Raw genomic sequence first — 21,035 nt, forward strand, 5'->3', positions numbered from 1 at the left:
CCACCAAGAGTCCTGGAGGAGGCCGGGCCCAGCGCGGCAAGCGTCACAACACAGTAATGTGGCATGCAGCCCGACAAAATGGCCGCCGGACCAGACAAAATGGCGGCTCACCCGACACCATCCCCCTTTGGGGACCAGATAGGGGAACGAGTTTCCAGGTGGGACTGGTCATCGCCTGGCACATGGCCCCCGGCATATCCTTCAGCGTCGCAGAGCAGACACACCCTGCATACTCCAAGACAGAGTGTGCCCAGGTCTCAACAACCTCAGGTCGCCGCACTGATACCCGCTCCACCAGGCGCTCTGCCGGCCTGTGAAGACAGGTTTTTGGAAAGATTCCTGACTCTCATGAGGTCTCCGCAGATGGGCATCATCCTCAAGGGTGTTATCAGGGACATGCTCCCTCCGGTACTGCTGCTAGCACCCACGGCCAACCCGCCCCTGGGTCCAGCGCTTCCGGGTTGAATGCAATCCCAACTGCCTGCGCCAGTCCCCATGACACTGGCTCCCATGCTTCCTCCAGTCCCAGCAGCCCCGTATCCGCTGCCACAGCAGCCTGCGGCGCCTGTCAGTATGCCACAGCCACCTGCGCCCACCACTCCTCCAGCTGCACCGGCCCAACAGGACACATTGGTGGACACAGATGAAGAGGAGGACCCTGACACGCCCTCATCGGCCAAGGCCTTTCATGAACGGGTTGCAGGGTTGGCTGAGTATTTGGGGCTCCCTCAGCCTGAGGTTGAACAACCAGAGGCTGGGGAACTGGCAGAAGTCCTCACCCTACGCCTCATGGCTAGAACAGTGATTCCAATGCAAAAGGATGTGGTGGCGCTTGCCAAAAAAGGATGGCTCAAACCAAACACTGCACATCTTACCAATAGGCACCTCAACGCCAAGTTTAGGCAGCTGGAGGGCGACCCCCCTTTTGCTGTCGGTACGCCCCCAGCCACACTCCTCTGTGATTGCCGCGGCTTCTCTCTATTCCAAGCCACAATCATCATCGGCTACATCAGACTCTGCCCTCATGGGTAAGGAGGTTAAGATCTACGAAGCATATGGAAAGTAAATCTATTCCAACGCTTAACTCCATCTGCGCCAGTCCAATGCTGACGCCATGCTGGCGGTGGTCAATCAAAGGCTCTGGCGAGAGATCGCTGATTTCCTTCCTGAGCTGCCTGTGCAGAGCCAGGTGCGCTACAAGGCGGGGCTGGCTGAAACCAGAATAGTGGCGCAGGACATTATGGAGTCCACAGTGGCTCACATAGACAACTCGGGCCATGCCATTTGGATTTGTAAAGCACACTAGCAGCCCACATGCATCGAGGCTTTGTTGCATGAAATTGTCTTAATTACGTGAGGTTTTCTTGGTTACATAGGGATACTTTGCTCTTGGTTACAGTGAGCATGTAGCCTCGCAATAGTACTGGATCATGATCATACAGGTGACTGTATTGCATTTGGTTAGCATTATGGTTGCAGTGAAGTCTTACAGGAACAGTAAGACTGGGGTAAGCAGTTTACCTAGGACAGTGGTGCCAACGATATTCATTATACAAACAACATGGTTTTAGTTGCTTTCCTGAATGTTAAATGCGACTCAACACTTCTAACATAATGGGGTAGGGAGTTCGAATGTGTCGCTGCCAAGACAGGGAAACTAGTTCCTCCTGCACACCTTCTCACGGTCTTAGGAACATATATCCTGTTGGTATAGGCAATTCTCATGGGTCTGGTTGAGACGAGTTTGAATTGCCGCCGACTTGAGAAGGACGGCCTGGCTAAAGGCAACCAAGTTCATCCCTGATGTCCAGGAGCGTATACTGGACCTCCCTTTTGAGGGTGGGGATCTGTTCCATTCTAACACGGACAAGGAACTTGATGAGAAGAAGAATAGTTCGCAGACTGCCAAATTCTAATAAATCCCCACTAAGTCCACCCCCAAGGCATATAGCCAGACACACCAGCTCTCAGACAAAGGTCAGTCTTTCGACGACTTCAGGGGCTTCTAGGAGAGACGGTCCAGACAACTGGACAGATTCCCAAGCCAGCACAGGCGCAAGCAGCACAAGGCGGCTCACATGGGCTTTTTCTAGTCCGCCCCTCCTTAGAGGGGAAAAAAAGGCATGACACAGCGGTCCAGATCCACGAGTCTCCAGTGGGGGCAGGCTTTCCCTTCAATTTCCACGCTGACGGACAAGGTTCTCGGACCCATGGATCCTCTCAGTAGTATCCATGGGCTTCCGTCTCCCTATCCCTCCTTCTCCTCTCTCCTCTCTCCTCCTCTCCGCTCCCACAGATTGAGACAGCAGCAGAAATTTGCTCACTCGTAGAGAGTCAGGCAGTGGAGGAAGTCCCAGCCTCCCAGCAGGGCCTGGGCTTCTATTCACAGATTTTCGACATACACAAGAAGAACCAGGCTGGCCTGAGAGTTGTGTTGGACCTTTCCAACTTGAACCTTTCCCGCCCTCTTCAAAAGGTCAAGATGGTTACTCCAGCGCTTATAGCGGAGACATTGTGCGAGGGAGACTGGATGTGCTCCCTGGATCTGAAGGATGCTTACCTACACGTCCCGATCTGGCAGCCCCATCAGTCCTTTCTGAGGTACAGGATGATGGGTTTTCATTTTCAATACAAGGTTCTACCCTTTGGCCTCAGTTCGGCCCCAGGGTCTTTACAAGACTGATGAACGTGGTGGCAGCCCTACACAGTGCCCAAGGTCACCACATCTACCCATAGGTAGACGACTGACTCATCAGGGCAAGGTCTCCAGAGGCAGTGCACCACACTGCCTCCGCCCTCATGCATACACTACACAAGCTGGGATTTTCCATTAATCTCAAGAAGTCACAGTTGGAGCCCACCAGTGTCTTGCCTTCCTGGGCCTCATCTGGAATACGAACTCTGAGAGGATTTTCCTCTCAGAGGAGAAGATCACAGCCATCAAGAAGGCCACAGGGAATTTTCTCCGCAGAGCAGTGACCTCGGTATGGGGGTGCCAATACCTCTTGGGCATCATGGCGGCATGTCTCCTCGCTGTGCCGCATGAGACTCAGGATGAGGCACTTGCAGCTACACTTCGCAGCCTCCTGGAGCCAGGAAAAGGATTCCCAGGCAGAGATGGTCATCAAGCCACCTCCTCCACCTAGGTCCGAGTCTGGTGGAGCAGGGACAGCAACTTGCGGATAGGCAGGCCCTTCCGTCAACCAGCGCCTCAGGTCATCATCACCACGGACTCATCCCTAGAGGGCTGGGGAGCTCCCTAGGGCAGCCACAACGTCCACGGGGTTTGGTCCCATCAGGAGCAAGCGGCTCACATCAACTAGTTTAAGTTGATGGCCATCTGGCTAATGCTCAAAGCCTTCCTCCCTATGATCAGTGGCAAGGTGATCCTTATTCAGACCGACAGCTCCACCAGCATGTACTACATCAACAAGCAGGGTGGCACCAGGTCCCCTCCCCTATGCACTCCAGCAGTCGACATGTGGCAGTGGGCTCTGGTAAAAGACATGCACCTGTCAGCAATTCACCTCCCGGGGACTCCAACCTGGAGGCGGACAGGCTCAGCAGACTGGGTGTGGGCAACTACGAATGGCAGTTGAACGAACTAGTTCTTCAGGGGATTTTCGACATGTGGGGTCATCCTCAGGTGGACTTCTTTGCCACCTGGTACTACCAGAGGTGCCCTCAGTTCACGTCCTGGCAGGGACGGGGCAGTGGTTCCCTGGGTGACGCGATGCAGATCCAGTGGAATGACATGAACGTGTACGCCTTCCCTACGCCCCCCCCACTTGTTCACAGGGTAATCTGCAAGATCCGGGAGGCCCAGCCCCTCTGTATCATCCTGATAGCTCTGTGGTGGCCAGCAAGACCTACTCTTGGAACTACTCAGCCTGCTGGATCAGCTCCCGGTGCCCCTTCGGCTGGGTCCAGCACACCTACTTACGCAGCAGGGAGGCACAGAAATTAGCCCTTGCAGCCTGGTTCCTTAACAAGTCACACTGAGGCATCTGCAGCTGTCTAAAGCCAACCTAGACATTATACAGAGGGCTAGGAGAGATGCTTCCAGGAGCCAATGCAAAAGCAAGTGAACTAGGTTTTGTCACTGGGCAGAATCAAAGGAGGTTGATCCCTTGACCTGCACGTTGGACAACGACCTATCCTTCTCGGCACACCTCGTACACTCTGGGGTGCAGGTAGACACATGCTGCACCTATCTGGCAGCTATTGGAGCCTACAGGAACTCGGAGGGGGAAGTGTTTTCTTCCTCTAATCCGGTGGTTAAGAGACACTTGGCGGGCCTGACCAGGCTTTACCAGCCCATCAAGAAATGACGCCCTGTGTGGGAACTCAACGTGGTCTTGGGCGCCCTGGTGCATAAACCATTCGAATTTATGGCATCCACGGACATCATGCTAGTCACCATCAAGACTGCCCTCCTGGTGGCCCTCAGCTCGGCACGCCAGATCCGTGAAATCCAGGCATTGGTAGCCTCAGAGCCTTATATTACTTTTCATAAGGACAGCACTCACCCTGCATTCTTACCTAAGGTTGTCATCTGGTTCCACCTGAATGAGGAGATAGGGTCCGCGAAGAAAGTTGGTAACACTAAGGATAACGCTCAGAGGGTGCTGCACTGTCTAGATGTCAGGCGCGCTCTAAAATTCTACCTGGACAGGACCAGGGGCTTCCGCAGATCAGACGCTCTCTTTGTCACCTTTGGTGGGTCAAAGCAGGGTTGTCAGGCTTCCAAGGCTTCCATAGCTAGGTGGATGGTTTTGCCCATCAAGGAGGCGTACGAGGAGCAGCACAAACCTCTTGCAGCGAACATGCACGCTCATGCAATCAGAGGTAAGGCCACGACGGTCACTTTCCAGAGGCACGTCCTGTGGCAGGTTATCAGCAAGACGGCTACATGGGCTGCACCCTCGGCCTTCTGCAAGCACTACTGCTTGGATGCCGGTTACAGGTCAGTTTTAATCGCCCATACAGTATGGATGAAAGGGGACGGGACATAGGAGTAATTATAAGTTACTCACCATAGTGACTAACGTACTCCTAGTCCATAGTCCCCTTTCCTCCAACCGTCCCACCATCCTCCCCCCTAATAAAACTGGTTTCATTAGGCAATGTTAATATTGTTGACGCGTCAAGGGGACTGAGGCATGGCACTGGTGGGCAGAGCCAGGGGAGCACATGCTCCAACGGCCGCGCGCATCTAAATTTAAAGGGGAAGATGATTTTTTTGGTGAAAAAGGTTCTGTCTCCCGTCCCTAGCGAGGGACGCCCATACAGTATGGAGGACAGGGGACTATGGACTAAGAGTACATTAGTCACTACGGTGAGTAATTTATGATTTCCACTGCCTCCCACAGTCAGTAAGGAGGCTTTTGTGAGGCTTGACTGGTCACCTATGTCAAGTAAGTCTGAAGTCTATTCAGCTCCTTCATCCTCACTCAGATTCGGTGGGTGTACCACCTTCATCTTCTTCCTGGACTCCGGCATCCTTGTCCTCGTGGACTCCAACGGCTTCTACCACCGAGGACCGATTTTTGAAAAATGTCAAAGAATTATGGATTTGGAACCGATGGTGGAATACTTTAAAAATCTCATTAGAGAGATAATCCTGCAAAGGACGCCTGCTCCACAGCCAGTCCATTCAATCAGGAGCCTCCCATCACTTCAACTTTGGCCCCAACACCCATATCTACTCAACCATCAGGGACGCCTACAGCGGCACCCCTAGTCATATCTGCCTCTGAGCCTGTACCTACATTGTCACCGGCCAGTTCCAGTACTATGGATTCCAATGTGTTCAAGGGCTCAACTCCTTCCAGATAGTTTCTAAACAAGACACAGATACCAAAAGGCACGGATGATGATGAAGAGGAGGAGGGGGGAGGAAGCTTCCTTATCTGTAAAAGAGAGCTTGTCCTAGTCGAATATTGGGGATTCAGGACTTTATAGGCCTACCTGTGCCAGAAAAAACAGAATCTGATCCTGTGAATCTCATGGGTGGTTGCAGTGTTCTCAAGGCCTTCTCGAACTACTTTTGGCACTCCGTCTTCTCCATTCTCAAATTAAGACACATTGTTGTGCTATTATGGTAAGAATGTTTGTGCTAATGCATCGCTTCAACTTTGTCAGGCCTATGCTGATGCCTTTGACTCGAAATATATGATTTTCATCATTAATTATCACAGGATAGAATAGCAGGGTTTAAGTCTGGTTTGGCTGAATCTAAACGTATCATTCAGGAGTTGAGAATCCTCAATATACCATATTGATGCACCCTCTCGGGCTATTAGCCATGGGGTTGACATGCGCTCTACGGCTTGGACTAGGGCAACTTATTTTAAAAACAACATCCAAGAAAAGATATTGGATCTGCCTTCAGAGGGTAATTACTTATTTCACTCATCAACTGACGAGGAATTGAATAATTAAAAGTGTCAACACTCACTGCCAAGTCTCTCACTGTTCTGGCAATGGGCACTCAGAAGTTCTTTCTGTCTTCTAAACAGTCTCGATCGAATTTCAAACCCAAGAGTTCTGGTGCATTTTGAGGGTTCAACGACAGGAAAAGCAGGCAGCCGGACGGGTCCCCTAGCATCCAAAAGAGAAAACCGCAAAGATAAAGAGAGAATTATTTTCCTTCTCCACTTCAGCCTCTGCCCAATCAAAGAAACAATGTGACTCTCTCCTCCAAACCCACTCCTCTCTGGTAAATGGCAGGATTTCCGAGTACTATCAGGGCTAGCATATCATTTCAGGGGATTTCTGGGGCTGGTGTCCAAGTGACTGACCCTGTCACACTCACTCACTTGTAACTATGTGGGGGGAGCAAGCGACTGCATGATTCTGAGTATAGCAACATTTCATGTATCGGGTATCAAAAGCTGGTTTATGCAAACCTGGTTCTTTACTTACACTAAACTAGGCATCAAATGTTTTAATGTAGGGCCTCTGCTCATTTGTCAACTTTGAAAGTCGGATTTTCCTTTCACCAGCAGATTTTAATGTGGTTTTTCTATCCTTTCCTTAGTAAGACTCCATTTGAAATGCTTGTGTGTACAAACCTATCTATACATATCGGTTTATAGTCATAATGTCGAAAAAAAAATGTCGACAGACAAAAATGTCGAAAAAAAAGTCGAAAATAATAATGTCGACATCCTATACTTATAATGTAAAAAGTCATTTTTTCGAAAAAAAAGTTTTTTTTGACATTATGACTATAAACCCTTAAAACTATCAACACCTCACCCAACACCCCCCCCCCCACACCTCCCCAACCACCCTTTCACCCCTAATACTCAACACATACCAATTATATATTTATTTATTTATTTATTCAATAAATAAATAACCTAAAAAAGGATCATTTACTATGGGGGGTCCCCCCCAACCCCCCCCTCACCCAACACCCCCCTGCCACCCCCCCACACCCCCCCAACCACCCTTTCACCCCTCATACTCAACACATAACAATTATATATTTATTTAGTCAATAATTAAATAAATAAAAATAGTATCATTTACTATGGGGGGGTCCCCCCCCCAACCCCCCCTCACCCAACACCCCCCTGCCACCCCCCCACACCCCCCCAACCACCCCTCATACTCAACACATCTTATATATATATATTTATTTATTTATTCATACAATAAATTAAATTTCGAAAAAATATCGAAAAATGTCGACATTTTTGTTTGTCGACATTATTGTTTTTCGACATTTATTTGTCGACATTTTGACTGTCGACATTATGACTGCACACCATACATATCCATTGTCTTTCGTACAAGCTCAAATGTATTAATGCATGTTCAATTTCACTTTTTTTGTAGATTGCTTGTGGATTTGCACATACATTAGTGCTTACTGATGACGGCAAGCTGTATGCCTGGGGAGCAAATTCCTATGGACAATTAGGCACAGGCAATAAAAATAACCAGTCCAATCCAGTAGTAATCGATGTGGAAAGGGAAAGGTAAAACATTGAATACAATACAATGTTGTAAATGTTTGGTGATTTGTTAGGCTGTCATTTATTAACACATTTCACTGCGGTTGCCTTATTTTGATCAACAACTAGGAAAGGGTGCGTCTTCACGAATGCAGAACTAAACGCACAAAAGAACATAAAACAGGGGGGGTGTCTGGGAAACTCTACCAGCACGAACACAGCCCATTGACTTGTTCTTGGGTGGATGGCCCCTGGGAGAGTCTCAACCAAGTCTTTAGCTCACTGTTCTTTTCACAGAGAAGAAATGTCCCCACATATCAGTCTTTGCCCTGCTCACTGTGCTCAGAGAGGCACAGCTTCACCTCACTGATGAGGCCCAACAAGGCTGAAACACATGTATGGGGTTGCTGTTTGTACTCTTGTTCAGAGAGGAATTGCCATAGCATTTTGGTGCTGGACTGCCCATGTGGGCGGGACAATGACTGATGTACAAATGGATATTTCCCATCTGTGAAATGCACAGTGAGCAAACTCTCACCTCAGAACGGGTTATCATGCCATGTTCTTTCTGGAGAGGTGCACCAGCTACCTTTTTTGAAGCACAAAAGAACACAGAACTACTAAAGAAGAATGGCCTCACTGCATGCAAAACTCCTTCCATCCATCTTAAGCCAAACAAGTATTACCAAGGCTGCGACTATGCACATGAGGGACAGTTTCTGGACGAGCTAGAGCAAAAAGGATATCCCTCAAATGATCCCACAATATTTATCTGGAACATTTAATTCATCAAATGCACAGTTCTCTTGACCCAACTTAAAAAGTGTACAGAGTTATCAGACAGCATCCTAAATTGCATTCCATCGATCTCAAAGACACAATTTGTTTATTTATTTAGAATTTAAGACCAAATAACCTTTTCTGCAATTATTAATGTTTTCACCAGAATCTGTAGAATTAATATCCATATTTACACCTGAAATCTTTATAGGCTTGATTTACGTATGCCAATGTCCTTTCGCAATGCAGATTTTATTCTCAAGTATGACGTATGTTATTAGGGAGGCCTCATCTGTGGAGGCATGTTGTTGATCAGGATCGATGTATTGCAGAAGGTCGCCGCAAATAGCCTGTCTTGTGTTCTTTAGTGGTGATTATATCTAAGACACATGTGCCAGTATGTGGACATTTGCAATCAGCTTTTTTAGCCAGTTTTTATACTCTGGGGACCTTTGCGTTAGGTGGTTGGTTAATAACTATTTCACAAATATAAATCCATACAGTGTAGGTGGTGCTAAGATTTTGGTTTCAAGGATTCGGTCCTGGTGGAGGTCTGCCCCATGTCTTCCTATAACCCGCAGCACAGTCCCAGGAATGCTACTTCGCTAAGGCAGCCTAAAAGGCCCATCGATAAAAGCATTGCATTGGTTTGATGAGGGGTAGTGAACCTGCACAGACAAGTGCAAAAGTTTCTACAAATTGATTGGTAGTGGACTGAATGGTTGACCACTGCTGAAATCAATTAGAATGTTATGGTTGTCATGAATGGACGAAGACTGGGGAGCCTAGAATGGCTGTAAGGATCTGAGTGGGCAGCTCAGGGATTAATTTAGGAGCTGAAATGATTCCAGAAGCAGAAGACTGGCCAGGGCTGAGGGGGTCCTGAAGCCACACCCATGAAGGCTTGTGGTAAAGTGACCTACCGTGGCTCTCCACCCTGTACCCTGAGACAGTGAGGAGATTCACATACCTGTGTTTAGCACTGTCCATGGGGCAGAGTTGATTAAATGCTTGGGGAGGATCATGCAAGCTCCCCTGGTCCATGACAACTTGGCAGGAGAGCTTCTTAGTGCTTACTGAGAACTGCAGCCATTTCCATGGCAACAACTGATGCCAGACCTTTATTTATTTATTTATTTATTTATTTATTTATTCTACATTTATAAGGGGAGCACAAAGCCAGTGGGCATCTAGGTGCTAGTTACAGAGGGAGAATTTGTATCAAATAGCCCAGCCAGCTGAAGATTTTGGCACAGATATTTTATTCCAGGTATACAGCTCAGTAAACGCTTTTTACAATGTCATTTGGGTTGCCCTGTGTAGTGTCACATTTGGCTCAAGTAACACTCCAATTCTCAAGGACATACAAGGTTTTCTTTTTAACATTCAATGTGCCTTAGGGCGCACCTCCTCCCAGACGTCTTTAACCCCGGGTTACTAGCTACTGATTGTTTCTCCCCCAGTATGCTAAGAACTAAGCTAGTTACGATGATGGCCTAAATTCAGATTTCCTGATCTCTGAAGAGTCCCTCTGGGACTTACTGTCACTGCTCTAGCCAAAAACAGTTATGCCTTGCAGACAGCCTGCTTGAGTCCGTCTCATACGACGCTCTTGCTTTCCTCGCCCTCTTCCTACTTCCACTACACTCCCCCCTGCAACTCTACCCACTGCTACTCTCCTCTTGTGTCCGGCCAATGTCTTATGTCCACCCTTCAATGATTTCTCCTCCCTCCTCACTACTACATCCCCCTCCGCACTCCCTCCTCTGCTCCACTACTTTCACTCAGTTACATCTAATTCACTGCCACTCCTTACACTATCTCACCTGTCACACTTGTCACACTATCGTACACACTCATACTGCAGTACCATTTACCTATCCAATTCCTCACCTTCTCCCCATTCTGCTTCACCTTCCTTCCTCCTACTGGTCTGTTGGTCCACCTCCTCCACCTCCTCTGATCTCCCCTGAACAACCCACAACTACCTGCTTCCTGGCCCTCTTCCTATGTTCCCCCATCTGCCCCCTTTGGTTCCATTGCCATAGCCATGTCACAGTGGGCAAGTAGTAATTTATAGATGTACCTAAATCAAGCAACAGCTGTTTTTTTTATTTTTGTGGAAGTTGTAAACATTGCTCATGAATGTGTGTGAGTGACCAAGATAGTGGCAGATGTAAGGAACTGTGGCAACAGTAAAGACAGACACCAGTAATCACAGTTCAAGGATGTTTATTAAACCGTATAATGGATGAGAAAAACGCCAAAATCGTAGAATTTAAATATCTCAATGTCCTTTTGAACAACTATCCAGTGTGGGCATCCCTCAGCCGTGTTCACACTTGTTGTCACAGTGTTCATAGGTGTTTTAACACTACGCAGAATTCACTTCCCTTGGTTTTCCAGCCCCTAGTCAGGCTTTCTCTTAACCCCCAGTCAGGCTTCACACATTCATAGTTCGATCAGTTTTCTCCAATGTGTCAAAGACTTTCGGGTGTACAAGGGGGTTTGCTCGACCTTCATAGGACCACTTTGACACTTTCCACCAGCCTCTCCTACGGCCTCTTGGCTCTCGTAATTTCAACAAAACAATATAACCCAAAAAGGCTCTAGTCAGAGTCCTTCGAATGAGTGCCCCAGTACCACTCTGCTTCTGAAACTTTTACACGGGTGTCTTTAAAGTTCAATTACACAAGGTATTTGTTCAACAAGGTCGCCGCCAACCTTGGCCCAGCACAGTTCGGTTTTACTATCTGTCTTCTTCGACTCACCAGCTGTGCTGAACTGTCAGTTTTCTTGTCTCTGGAGTCAAGGACAGCACCACAGTGGCAAGCGCTTCCTCCCACTTTGGCTATCAGCACGGGGGAGCCTCGCGGGCCGTTGACACCTGTCACACCACACGCCAGCTGGACCTTCCGGTCTTATAATTTCCCTTTCTGAGGCTTTGTGGGTCTCAGTTGAAAAGGGCATGGTCAGTTCCCCCTCGTCATCCCTCCAGGTCTTGCCGCCTTTCTCCTCCGTTTGAACTGCCGGTCCGGTGTAGCTGTTTCCTCGTGCGTTTGGCCTTGCTCGAAGTGTGCGCTCGTGCTTTGCCTTTTATCCCAGTGGGGAAGAGAAAGGGCCGTCGGGTGTGCATAGTTCTCGTCAATTGCCTAACTCTGCCTGACCCTTGTGGTGGGACATGTCAGTTAAACGGCTCTGGTGTTAGTCCATTGTCTTTCACGGTGTAGGAAAGTGTTTGTGTCGGAAAGGGGTGGGGTAGAACTTCTAAGTATCCTACAAGGTAGGATGGGGAAAAGGTGTTATAGGGAAGCGGGCACCGTGTCTCACCTGTCTGTGTCCAACTTGCATTCCGCAAGGATCCCTCATCCAGGTGACCCTCCCGCACTAGTCCTCCACCAAGAACTGGATCCAATAGCGATGGCCGTGTACTGGCCACCTGGATGGCAGATCCCCGGGGACTAGCGAATGAGACACCTTCAGGTTTCTCACAGGGACCACCAACCAACCACAGTGGAATTTGCCACCAAGATTTTTTTTAAATAATGGGTTAAATGATGCACGTGACTGCACAATTTCTATGAAAAAATGGGAAAAAGCTACAGAGTTTAGTCCGTGTTGTAGGGGAATATATGAATAAATCCAATAGATGGCAAGTCACCAACAGTGTACAGAAGCATTTCCCAGCACATTTTCATGCCGCCTTTGCTCACAATATATGCTGGTATATTGCCAGCATAAAGAAACATTTTCATGCTGGCTGTACTCAGACATGCCCATGCTGGCTGTCAGGAGCAACTCATCAATAATGGGTGATGGGGTGCTGACCTGCCAACCCATTATGGAAGTTTGCGGAAGCCAGCCTAGTGAAAAGGAATATGTCATTGGCTGCAACAAGCAGCTGAGGATGCGCTCTTGTAGGGAAACATGGTGTACCTTTCACAGAACCAGTACTCCAGCCACACATGCTTCATGGGTCTTGCAAGGCCGGGATGTTTCGCTTCTCCGGCCTTACAAGGCCCCTTGAGAATGCAGCGTGTTGTTCTGGATGGCCAAATGTGGATAAGGTGTTCAGCGGCACCTTCCTACGCATTAAGCATTAAGCAGTCTTGGGGCAGCGAGATGTTGGCATTCCTGGTTCCCTTTTGCTTGGTACACACGAATTGAAGGAACCTCTTGGCTGGGTGTAAGGTGGCGTCTATAGTCCAGGGTTAGAGCAGGTTAAAATAAAAGCACTTGTGAATGGTACATTCAGTGTGTATGTTGTATGGGTGAGTGTGTGTGAATGAGAAGCAGTGTACATGTTTTCTGGGTGCGTGTATGAATGTAGGTAGGTAGGTGCGTGCCGGCTGGGGAGTGGGCCCCTGGTTGCAGGGTGGATGGTTTACATTGGGGAGCCTACATGTTGTTTTCTTGCAGTGGCATGTCATTTTCTACAATAGAGAGATGGCGAGAGTGCACAGCTTGTTTTGTGTTATCTTCCTTTGTTGTAGTGACTGTATATAATTCCAATTTATTAGTAGGGTGCAGCCCACTATCAAGTGCCCCCGTGTAGGGCACTAAAGTAAACTGAAAGAAAAAAGACCTAGGCTAATTAGCCTTCGGTGTGGGCCGCACACCCTTAATACCCACTTCAGGTTAAACAATTGTTTAATGCTTGTGTGTACATTTCAGCCCAACTGTGACCTTTTCAAAATTATTTTATTCTTCCAAAAGGTATTTTGTAATTTCAAAAATTAAAGTTGTTGGTTCAACTCCACCAATTAAGCTAGTGCTGAGGCTGGGGCAAACGGAAACCCCTTGGCTAATGCTTTTCGGAAAAAAAAACTCCTTCTTCAGAGCCGGGTTATTTATATCCTGCTAATATTAGTAGTATTTGCGTTTCAAAAAACATCATATCAGTTAATGAGTTTCAAACATCCAAAGCATGATTTAAAGCCATAGTGCAACGGAAGACAATAATACGGAAAGTAATTGTTCCATTAAACAGGGCGCCCACAGGTACAAACGGATATTAAACAAGGAAAAAGCCTCAGCACTAGTCTAATTGGTGGAGTTGAACCAACAGCTTTAATTTTTGAAATTACAAAATACCTTTTGGAAGAATAAAATAATTTTGAAAAGGTCACAGTTGGACTGAAATTTATACACAAGCATTAAACAATTGTTTAACCTGAAGTGGGTATTAAGGGTGTGCGGCCCACACCGAAGGCTAATTAGCCTAGGTGTTTTTTCTTTCATGTCATTTTTTTACAAGCATTATGGTCAAGGGCAATATTATGAGTGTTCTTGCGTGAGAATACTGGCATATATTTTGGCACAGCTAGCATAGACATGTTTTCTTACAGTATCCTTACTGGTATTATGAGCAAAGTAAACATGATTATGTTCTTTGGTGGAAATACTGGAATGTATATTGGTGCATCCATCATTCACATGTTTAGGCACAGCCCACATGAAAATGTTTGCACTGGCAGAATGCTGGCATATATATTGCAGGCAAAGACAGCATTAAAATGCAGTTTTAAATGCTCCCGCGCACTGTTGGTAACGTGGCACATAAGTGCATCCATACAACACACACACTGCTTCTTTGACACAAACACACATTTAAACATTGGATACACTACCCCTCGCTCACATACACATCGTTTTTTTTCTTACTTGCTCCAGCCCCAGACTCCAGAGGCCACATGACATGCTGCCATTCGCATTCCATGTGGCCTCTGGAGTCTGGGGCTCACACATACTACGCAAATAGAAATCTGGAAGCAGGGAGAGCCACCCGGTTTCCAACATGGGCAGTGGAGCCGAAAGAGCTATCATCTCGCCGCCCCCCCCCCCCCCTCTACTGATGCCTAATGCAAGGGGAAGGGCAGCAGCGGACACTACACTCATTTGTCCATGCCACGCAGTACCCTGCCCTGCATCCCCAATGGGCTGTGCAAGGTTGTGGGAGCAAAACATCCCTCCATTATATGGCCTATTTGGCATGCATGTCTGGAGGACCGTTCTAAAAAATGTTTCCCTTTAGGGGCTCCTCCATAATAGGTAGTGGGTGTGCTGGCATCTCGTCACTCATTATGGAGGAGCCACCCCTGTTAAAAAATCTAATTAAAAAATAACAATGAAAAAACATTCCTAAAGGGATATGTTTGAAGTGCAAGAAATCAGAACACACAAATTCATCCGCGACCCTTTCCAAAGCAACCCTAACTGTGCCAAGGCCATCATAAAGCAAACCATTCCTCTCCCACCACAATGCACTATTCCCGATGCCACATATGCCAATACAATTGACATGTACTGAACCAAAGTTTGATCCCGTCTTCGACAACAAAACACTTTTTACATTTGATATGATGGAGCACGAAAACAAGCATTGGTAAAGCCAACAGTTTAGTATTTATTGTAGGCAGGGGATAGGCATTTTCTAGGCTGTGCCAAAAGGGTACCTGGCAATAAAACGGTGCGAGTGACTGGGCTTATGCTAGCAGTGCCTATCAAATGCCCACCATAATACCTATACACAAGCCAAAACTGTTGCATTTCTAATGCTCGTTTTTGATGTCCCTCACATGAAATATAAAAAAAATACACGTTTTCTGTTGCCGAAGCCTGGTTACATACTTCGGTTACATACTTCAGTGTAAAGAGCAGATGCTAGGATGTACATACTACTCAAGTGGATGAAGACAAACGTGGTCAAGGCATTACCCCAGTAGCACATTTACAGCTGACGTTAAAACCATGAATTCTTAGACGACTGCTTAGAAATAACACGGACCTATAAGGCACCCAGTTTGATGTTACTTCTTAAGAGAGGTAGCTTACGGAAATCTCGGGAGGATGTAGTTAGGGCTGATCAGGCAGTCGGTGGGAATGGCCAAAGTAGTTAGCACAATCTTGAGCAGTCAATGGGTGAATAAACAGCCAAACACCCTCCAGTACTGTCTTACCTATGTATACTACAATGCAATAGCTTTGGCTCCAAGGTGACACCCACCTTGGAGCCAGAACCGAAAATACACCCAAAAAAAGTATACACAATGAATGACTCGATTTGCTAAGAGAATTGTCATACTGGGATGTCATGGGTTGTTCATTTAATGATGGTGGGAGCACTGCTATGGTTGCTTTAGATTCCATAACTGACAAATCTTTTGGGTTTTGTTTTGTACCAATGCAACCATAACCATAATGTCTCGTTAAGAAAATGTTTTAGGTGGGATGGCGCTATTGGGCTGCGCGAAGATGGGCCTTTCTTTGGGAGCTCCAGTGGCTGAAGGAAACAGGCTCGATGTACACCCTCTTTACCCCTACATTTCAGGGTCTACGATATCCCCCAAAACCCTGGATCCTACACTTATTCTTTTGCTCCAATCGGAGCTTAATAGAGGGGTGATGTACCGAGAAAGTACGGCAGCTGGGTCAGAAAGAAGATGCTAAACGGTTGACTAAGCGGCTGCTTGGCACTAGGAGCGAAACAGCCAAGGCTGCCTGGAAAAGTGATTTTTCATCGACTGGGAGCCAGGCTTCAATGCAGTCTGAGGTGATGGCGAATAGGCTATCTACCAGCAGCAGATCATCTACTGGCCACAGAGATTGGAAAGAGGGGTTGGGCACAGAAGGCCAACTTTACGGAGGAGGAGAAGGAGGAGGCGAGGGATTGGAAAGATGGAGGTGAGAAGTGATTTATCCAATGTAAAAGTAGGTTATCTAATAGTTAACTACTGATCGAACTGCAAGCATGATATGGGTATATGTGAAATATACCCATATTTAACCGACCCAGGGGGACGCGGCTGCATGAAGTTAGGCAGCTGTTGTACCTTGTGAGCATATGGCATGTGAGACGCATAACGTGGAAGCTTTGCTACACGATTCCCGCTACTACCTCACTACAAGTGATTTGCTGACAGGGTATGGCCACTTCCAGAAGACAATTGTTTATAGATACGTATACGAAGTGAATTTCATGAACATTTAAATTCTAGTGTTGACAGAAAAATTATGGCATACCCTGGGTGGGTTGAAGATTAAAGACAAAAGTGGGTGCCAAAACTGCATAGACCTAGAGAGCTCCATAACTAAACTCATGGCGGATGTTTGGGACAAATTAGGGGGAACCAGGGGAATCACGTCGTTTCCGTCACCCTTCAGTCCTATTTTTGGCAATGGGGATTTCACACCGGGAATGGAGAAGGGTGCATTTAGGCATTGGCAGGAGGGAGGCTGTAGGAAGTTGAGTGATATGTTCAGAAGCGGGGAAGTATTGTCTTTCGAGGACTGTAAGTGGGAATTTGCAATACAAGAAGGAGAAAGATCAAGGTATGCACAGATACGACATTGGGTGTTACAACCGGGGATCAGAACGGTAGCTACTAGAGGGCCGACAAACTTTGAGAGCTTCCTTCTGACTAATGACAGAACAAAGGGTCTAATATCCAAACTGTAAAAGACTCTGGATGGGGGAGTGCAGATTATCAGTGGGCGTATATGCAGAAATGGGACATGGTCCTAGGGAGGGAATTTGATAGGGTGGAATGGGAGAGGCTGTGGAGGAAAATACCTAAGCTGGCAAAAGCCTGCCAACTGCAACAAGCTTGGTACAAGATATTGGTTGGGTGGCATTATACTCCGGCCCGTCTCCAGACGATGTATCCGGGAACCTCAGGAAGGTGCTGGAATGGTTGTGGGTTGATCGGCACTGCGGAACATATCTGGTGGAACTGCCCAAAAATGTAACCATTATGGAGAGCGGTGCGGAAGGCACAGGAGCAGGCTTTTGGTCCGGGAGACGAAAGAACACAAGTGCAGATCCTCCTAGGCGTCAGGGGAACCACTGGGGTGGGGTAACCTAGAGCGAGGGAGAAAGCGAAAGTGATACTGATGTTGGCAGCTATGATGATATGTTATGTCATTTTGCACTTATATAGCGCCTTATATACCATTGGTATGGTCTGAAGGCGCTGGTAGGTTGAACGCCCTTGGGAACGGAAGTTCAGGTCAGTAGAGAGAGTAGGGAGAGTCAACGGCGCGTGTGCGCACTGGGTATGTGTGCAGCTGGTGCGGTATACATGAAATAGCTGCTTCTTAGCGGTAGGTGTGGTGGTTGAGATCAGGGGTATGTGTTCGTTCTGGCAGGATTTATCCAGACCGACTGTGGCTGCGTTAGGCCTGAGGAGAACGCCTGGCTGGGGGTGTGTAACCAGCAATTTTTACTAAGAGTGATGGGGAATGAGCGGGAGGTGTTGCTATGAGAACAGATATACCGAATGGTGTCATAGTATCTCTGTGTTCTAGTTGAGTGGTGGTGTAAAGAAGAGAGTAAGCGTGGGATGTGATATGATGGGTTACATGCTCTTTCAAACGTTCCCAGCATTCCAGACCATACTATGTATGTCGCGCAGTTCTATGCACTCCAGTCCGTTCTAAGGACTTTTATTCATTCCATGCATCCCCGACAGCGCTACACACTCAGGTCTGCTCAACGCACTCATGCGTTCCAGTCCGCCCCGCGCGCTCCTGTCTGCCCCACGCATGCACTCCTGTCTGCGCCTGTATTTCGCATTCACCCACCGTGCCCAGTCACCCGCTCCCCGCACTCATCCGTTCTATGCACTCATCCGCTCTATGCACTCATCCGCTCTATGTACTCATCTGCTCTATGTGCTCGTGGTTTCTATGCATTCAACTCGTCCGCTCCCGCACTCATTCGCTCGCTTCACTCATCCGCTCCCTGCGCTCAACAGTTCCTCGTACTCATCCACTCGCGGTACTCCGCTCGCGGTATTCATCCGCTCCCCGTACTCATCCGCTCAATGCACTCGTGCTTTCCACGCATTCAACTCATCCGCTCCCGGCACTCATCCACTCCGTACACTCACCCGCTCTATGGACTCATGCTTTCCCCGCATTCAACATTAATATGCACTCATCAGCCTCTTAGGGTTATTCGCTAATATGCAGTAATCCTGTTCTATAAATTCATCCGCTCTATAACCTCCTCCGCTCTATAACCTCCTCCGCTCTATAACCTCCTCCGCTCTATAACCTCCTCCGCTCTATAACCACCTCCGCTCTATAACCTCCTCCGCTCTATAACCTCCTCCGCTCTATAACCTCCTCCACTCTACACGCTCCTCCACTGTACACGCTCCTCCACTCTACACGCTCCTCCACTCCACATGCTCATACGTTCTGTACAAACAACAGTTCTACGTTCGCTTCTCTGTATTTATGCCCTCATCCGCCATACGTGCTCGTCCAATCTACATACCCAAACACTCTACACGCTCATTCGCGTGACATGTTCGTCCATTCTATACCTTCATCCGATCAACATACTCATTCAATTTACACACTCATTCGATCTATGTAGTCGTCTGTTCCTCCACAATAGCCCAAAGATGGAAATGTCCGGACACCCCAATGATCCAAGACTGGCTACGAAAGGTCTGGGAAATAGCAGCATTGGAATGGGCAACATATGCCATGATAATAAGATGCAGAACTTTGCCACGGAGTGGGGGGAAATAATGACTTTTCTCAAGGATGACTTCAGGGTGATGTGGTGCCCACAACGCCTGAGATTGTTAGATCTACAATAAATGTGGATGGGTGGCCGGCAGAAACTGAGAATCGTGAACCGAACAACCGTTGCCTCGGGCAGGGGGGGGGGGGGGGTTTGTTTGGGGAATGTTTTTACAATGTTGTAAAATTCAATAAAAAGAGTTAAAAAAAAAAAAAAAAGACAAAAGAGGCTAATGTAACTCAGGCAATCTGATGATGACCCGTTAGATAAATAATGGACTCACTACCGAAAGGAAAGGACCCCACCTCACAAGATATATTTCTTTGTTGCGTGATAATAATAAAATAAGAAAATCATTTATAAAGCATGGTACGCTCAGGGGCATCAAGGTGCTTTTACATAACAGGTTATTACTTTGCTGGATGTTCAAGGTAAGTGTAGAAGTCTCGGTTTAGACGACCAACCAGGTTTTTAGGGCTTTCCTGAATGCCCAATAATATTGCTTGACTCACAGAGCAGTTTGTAGCGAGTTCCAATTCTTAGCTGCCATTGGAAGGAAAGCTAGATCTGCCAGCTTTGGCGCGTTTGAATTTTGGCTGAACAAGATGGTGGGCATAGGCCGATCTGGTAGGTCTAGCAGATTGGACTTTCTTGATTGTCTACGTGCGGTAGGGAGGAGCAGAGTTGGAAAGGCATCTGTGTGATTGATAACGTTTTGAACATAATCCTTTCTCTTATTGGAAGCCAGTGAGCATTTCTTCTGGCAGTAGAGATGTTATCTGCTTTGGGAATGTTGAGTGCAGCTCGGAACATTATTCTGTATAACCTGCAGCTTGTGTATGCTGCGTGCTGAGGTGCATACGAACAAACCATTACAATAGTCAACCTTGATCCAATAACCGCTTTTACAATGGTAAGGCAACTTTCAGGTGAGATAAATGGTCTGGAAACATTAATCAGTTTCGTTGTGTAGGCAGCAGTTGAGGCAATGGCATTCACATGTCGGGTAAGGGAAAGAGTGGCATCTAGATAGACTCCCAGTGTTTTCACTGATGGGGAGGCTGGGATATCGATACCATCAATGTTAAAGGAGGCATAACAAGGGTTTAACTCCTTGATCACCATTGGTGGCCCTACAAGTAGGATCTCAGTCTTATTATTCAGGCAGAGGTTCGATGCCACGTTGCAGCCATTTCTAGGGTGTAATGTGGTATTGCAGTTAGTTCGGGTTTTGTATGGTGCATATGTGTACACTCGTAGATAAGTTTCTACTGTGTGTAGAAGGTGGCCAAGAAGATTGGGGGGTGGGGGTGGCAATCTTTAGCGGCCTCTTGTGCGGCAAGGGCCTTTTCACAAGCAGCATGTCGCGGATTGGCAGCAGCAAGAAGTGTGGAATGCTTGTTTTAGGCAGAAACCTGTGCAGTTCCCTTAGGGACCACTGCAAAAGATTTAAGACTACAGGTGTTTGGCAGTAAACCCACTTGGTAGCAGTCTGTACCACAAAGATTCACTTGGTAGCTGTGGCTGAGCAGTCAGACTTCCCTCAAGAAGAGTTAGGCAGTATGTAGAGTATACACAATAGTTACAGAGATATAGTAGCACAAGCAAACACTGACCAGAGCTTGGGTGTAAAAGTATATAATTATTTATTTTAAAGACACACTTGTAAATTACACTAGCACGAAGAGGAAAGTAAATTCAGCACACAGTCACTATTATATATATACAAGTCTAATTACTTATTAGACAAG

General features: G+C 47.3%; 1 protein-coding gene across 11 annotated transcripts in view; it reads left to right on the plus strand.

The window, feature by feature from the left end:
* The window catches only part of RCBTB2 (RCC1 and BTB domain containing protein 2), a 1,530,600-nt gene that overhangs the window by 852,258 nt on the left and 657,307 nt on the right, over window positions 1-21,035 (plus strand). For all 11 annotated transcript variants that reach the window (XR_011284121.1, XM_069639837.1, XM_069639845.1 and 8 more), the window contains one exon: window positions 7,849-7,991. Coding sequence is in view for 10 of the 11 variants with exons in the window: in XM_069639837.1 (XP_069495938.1) it covers window positions 7,849-7,991 (143 nt within the window). In the remaining variant the exon portion in view is untranslated. The remainder of the gene's footprint in view (window positions 1-7,848; window positions 7,992-21,035) is intronic.

The sequence above is a fragment of the Ambystoma mexicanum genome, chromosome 7q, assembly GCF_040938575.1.
Source record: "Ambystoma mexicanum isolate Mex_15411 chromosome 7q, UKY_AmexF1_1, whole genome shotgun sequence".
NCBI classification, from domain to species: domain Eukaryota; kingdom Metazoa; phylum Chordata; class Amphibia; order Caudata; family Ambystomatidae; genus Ambystoma; species Ambystoma mexicanum.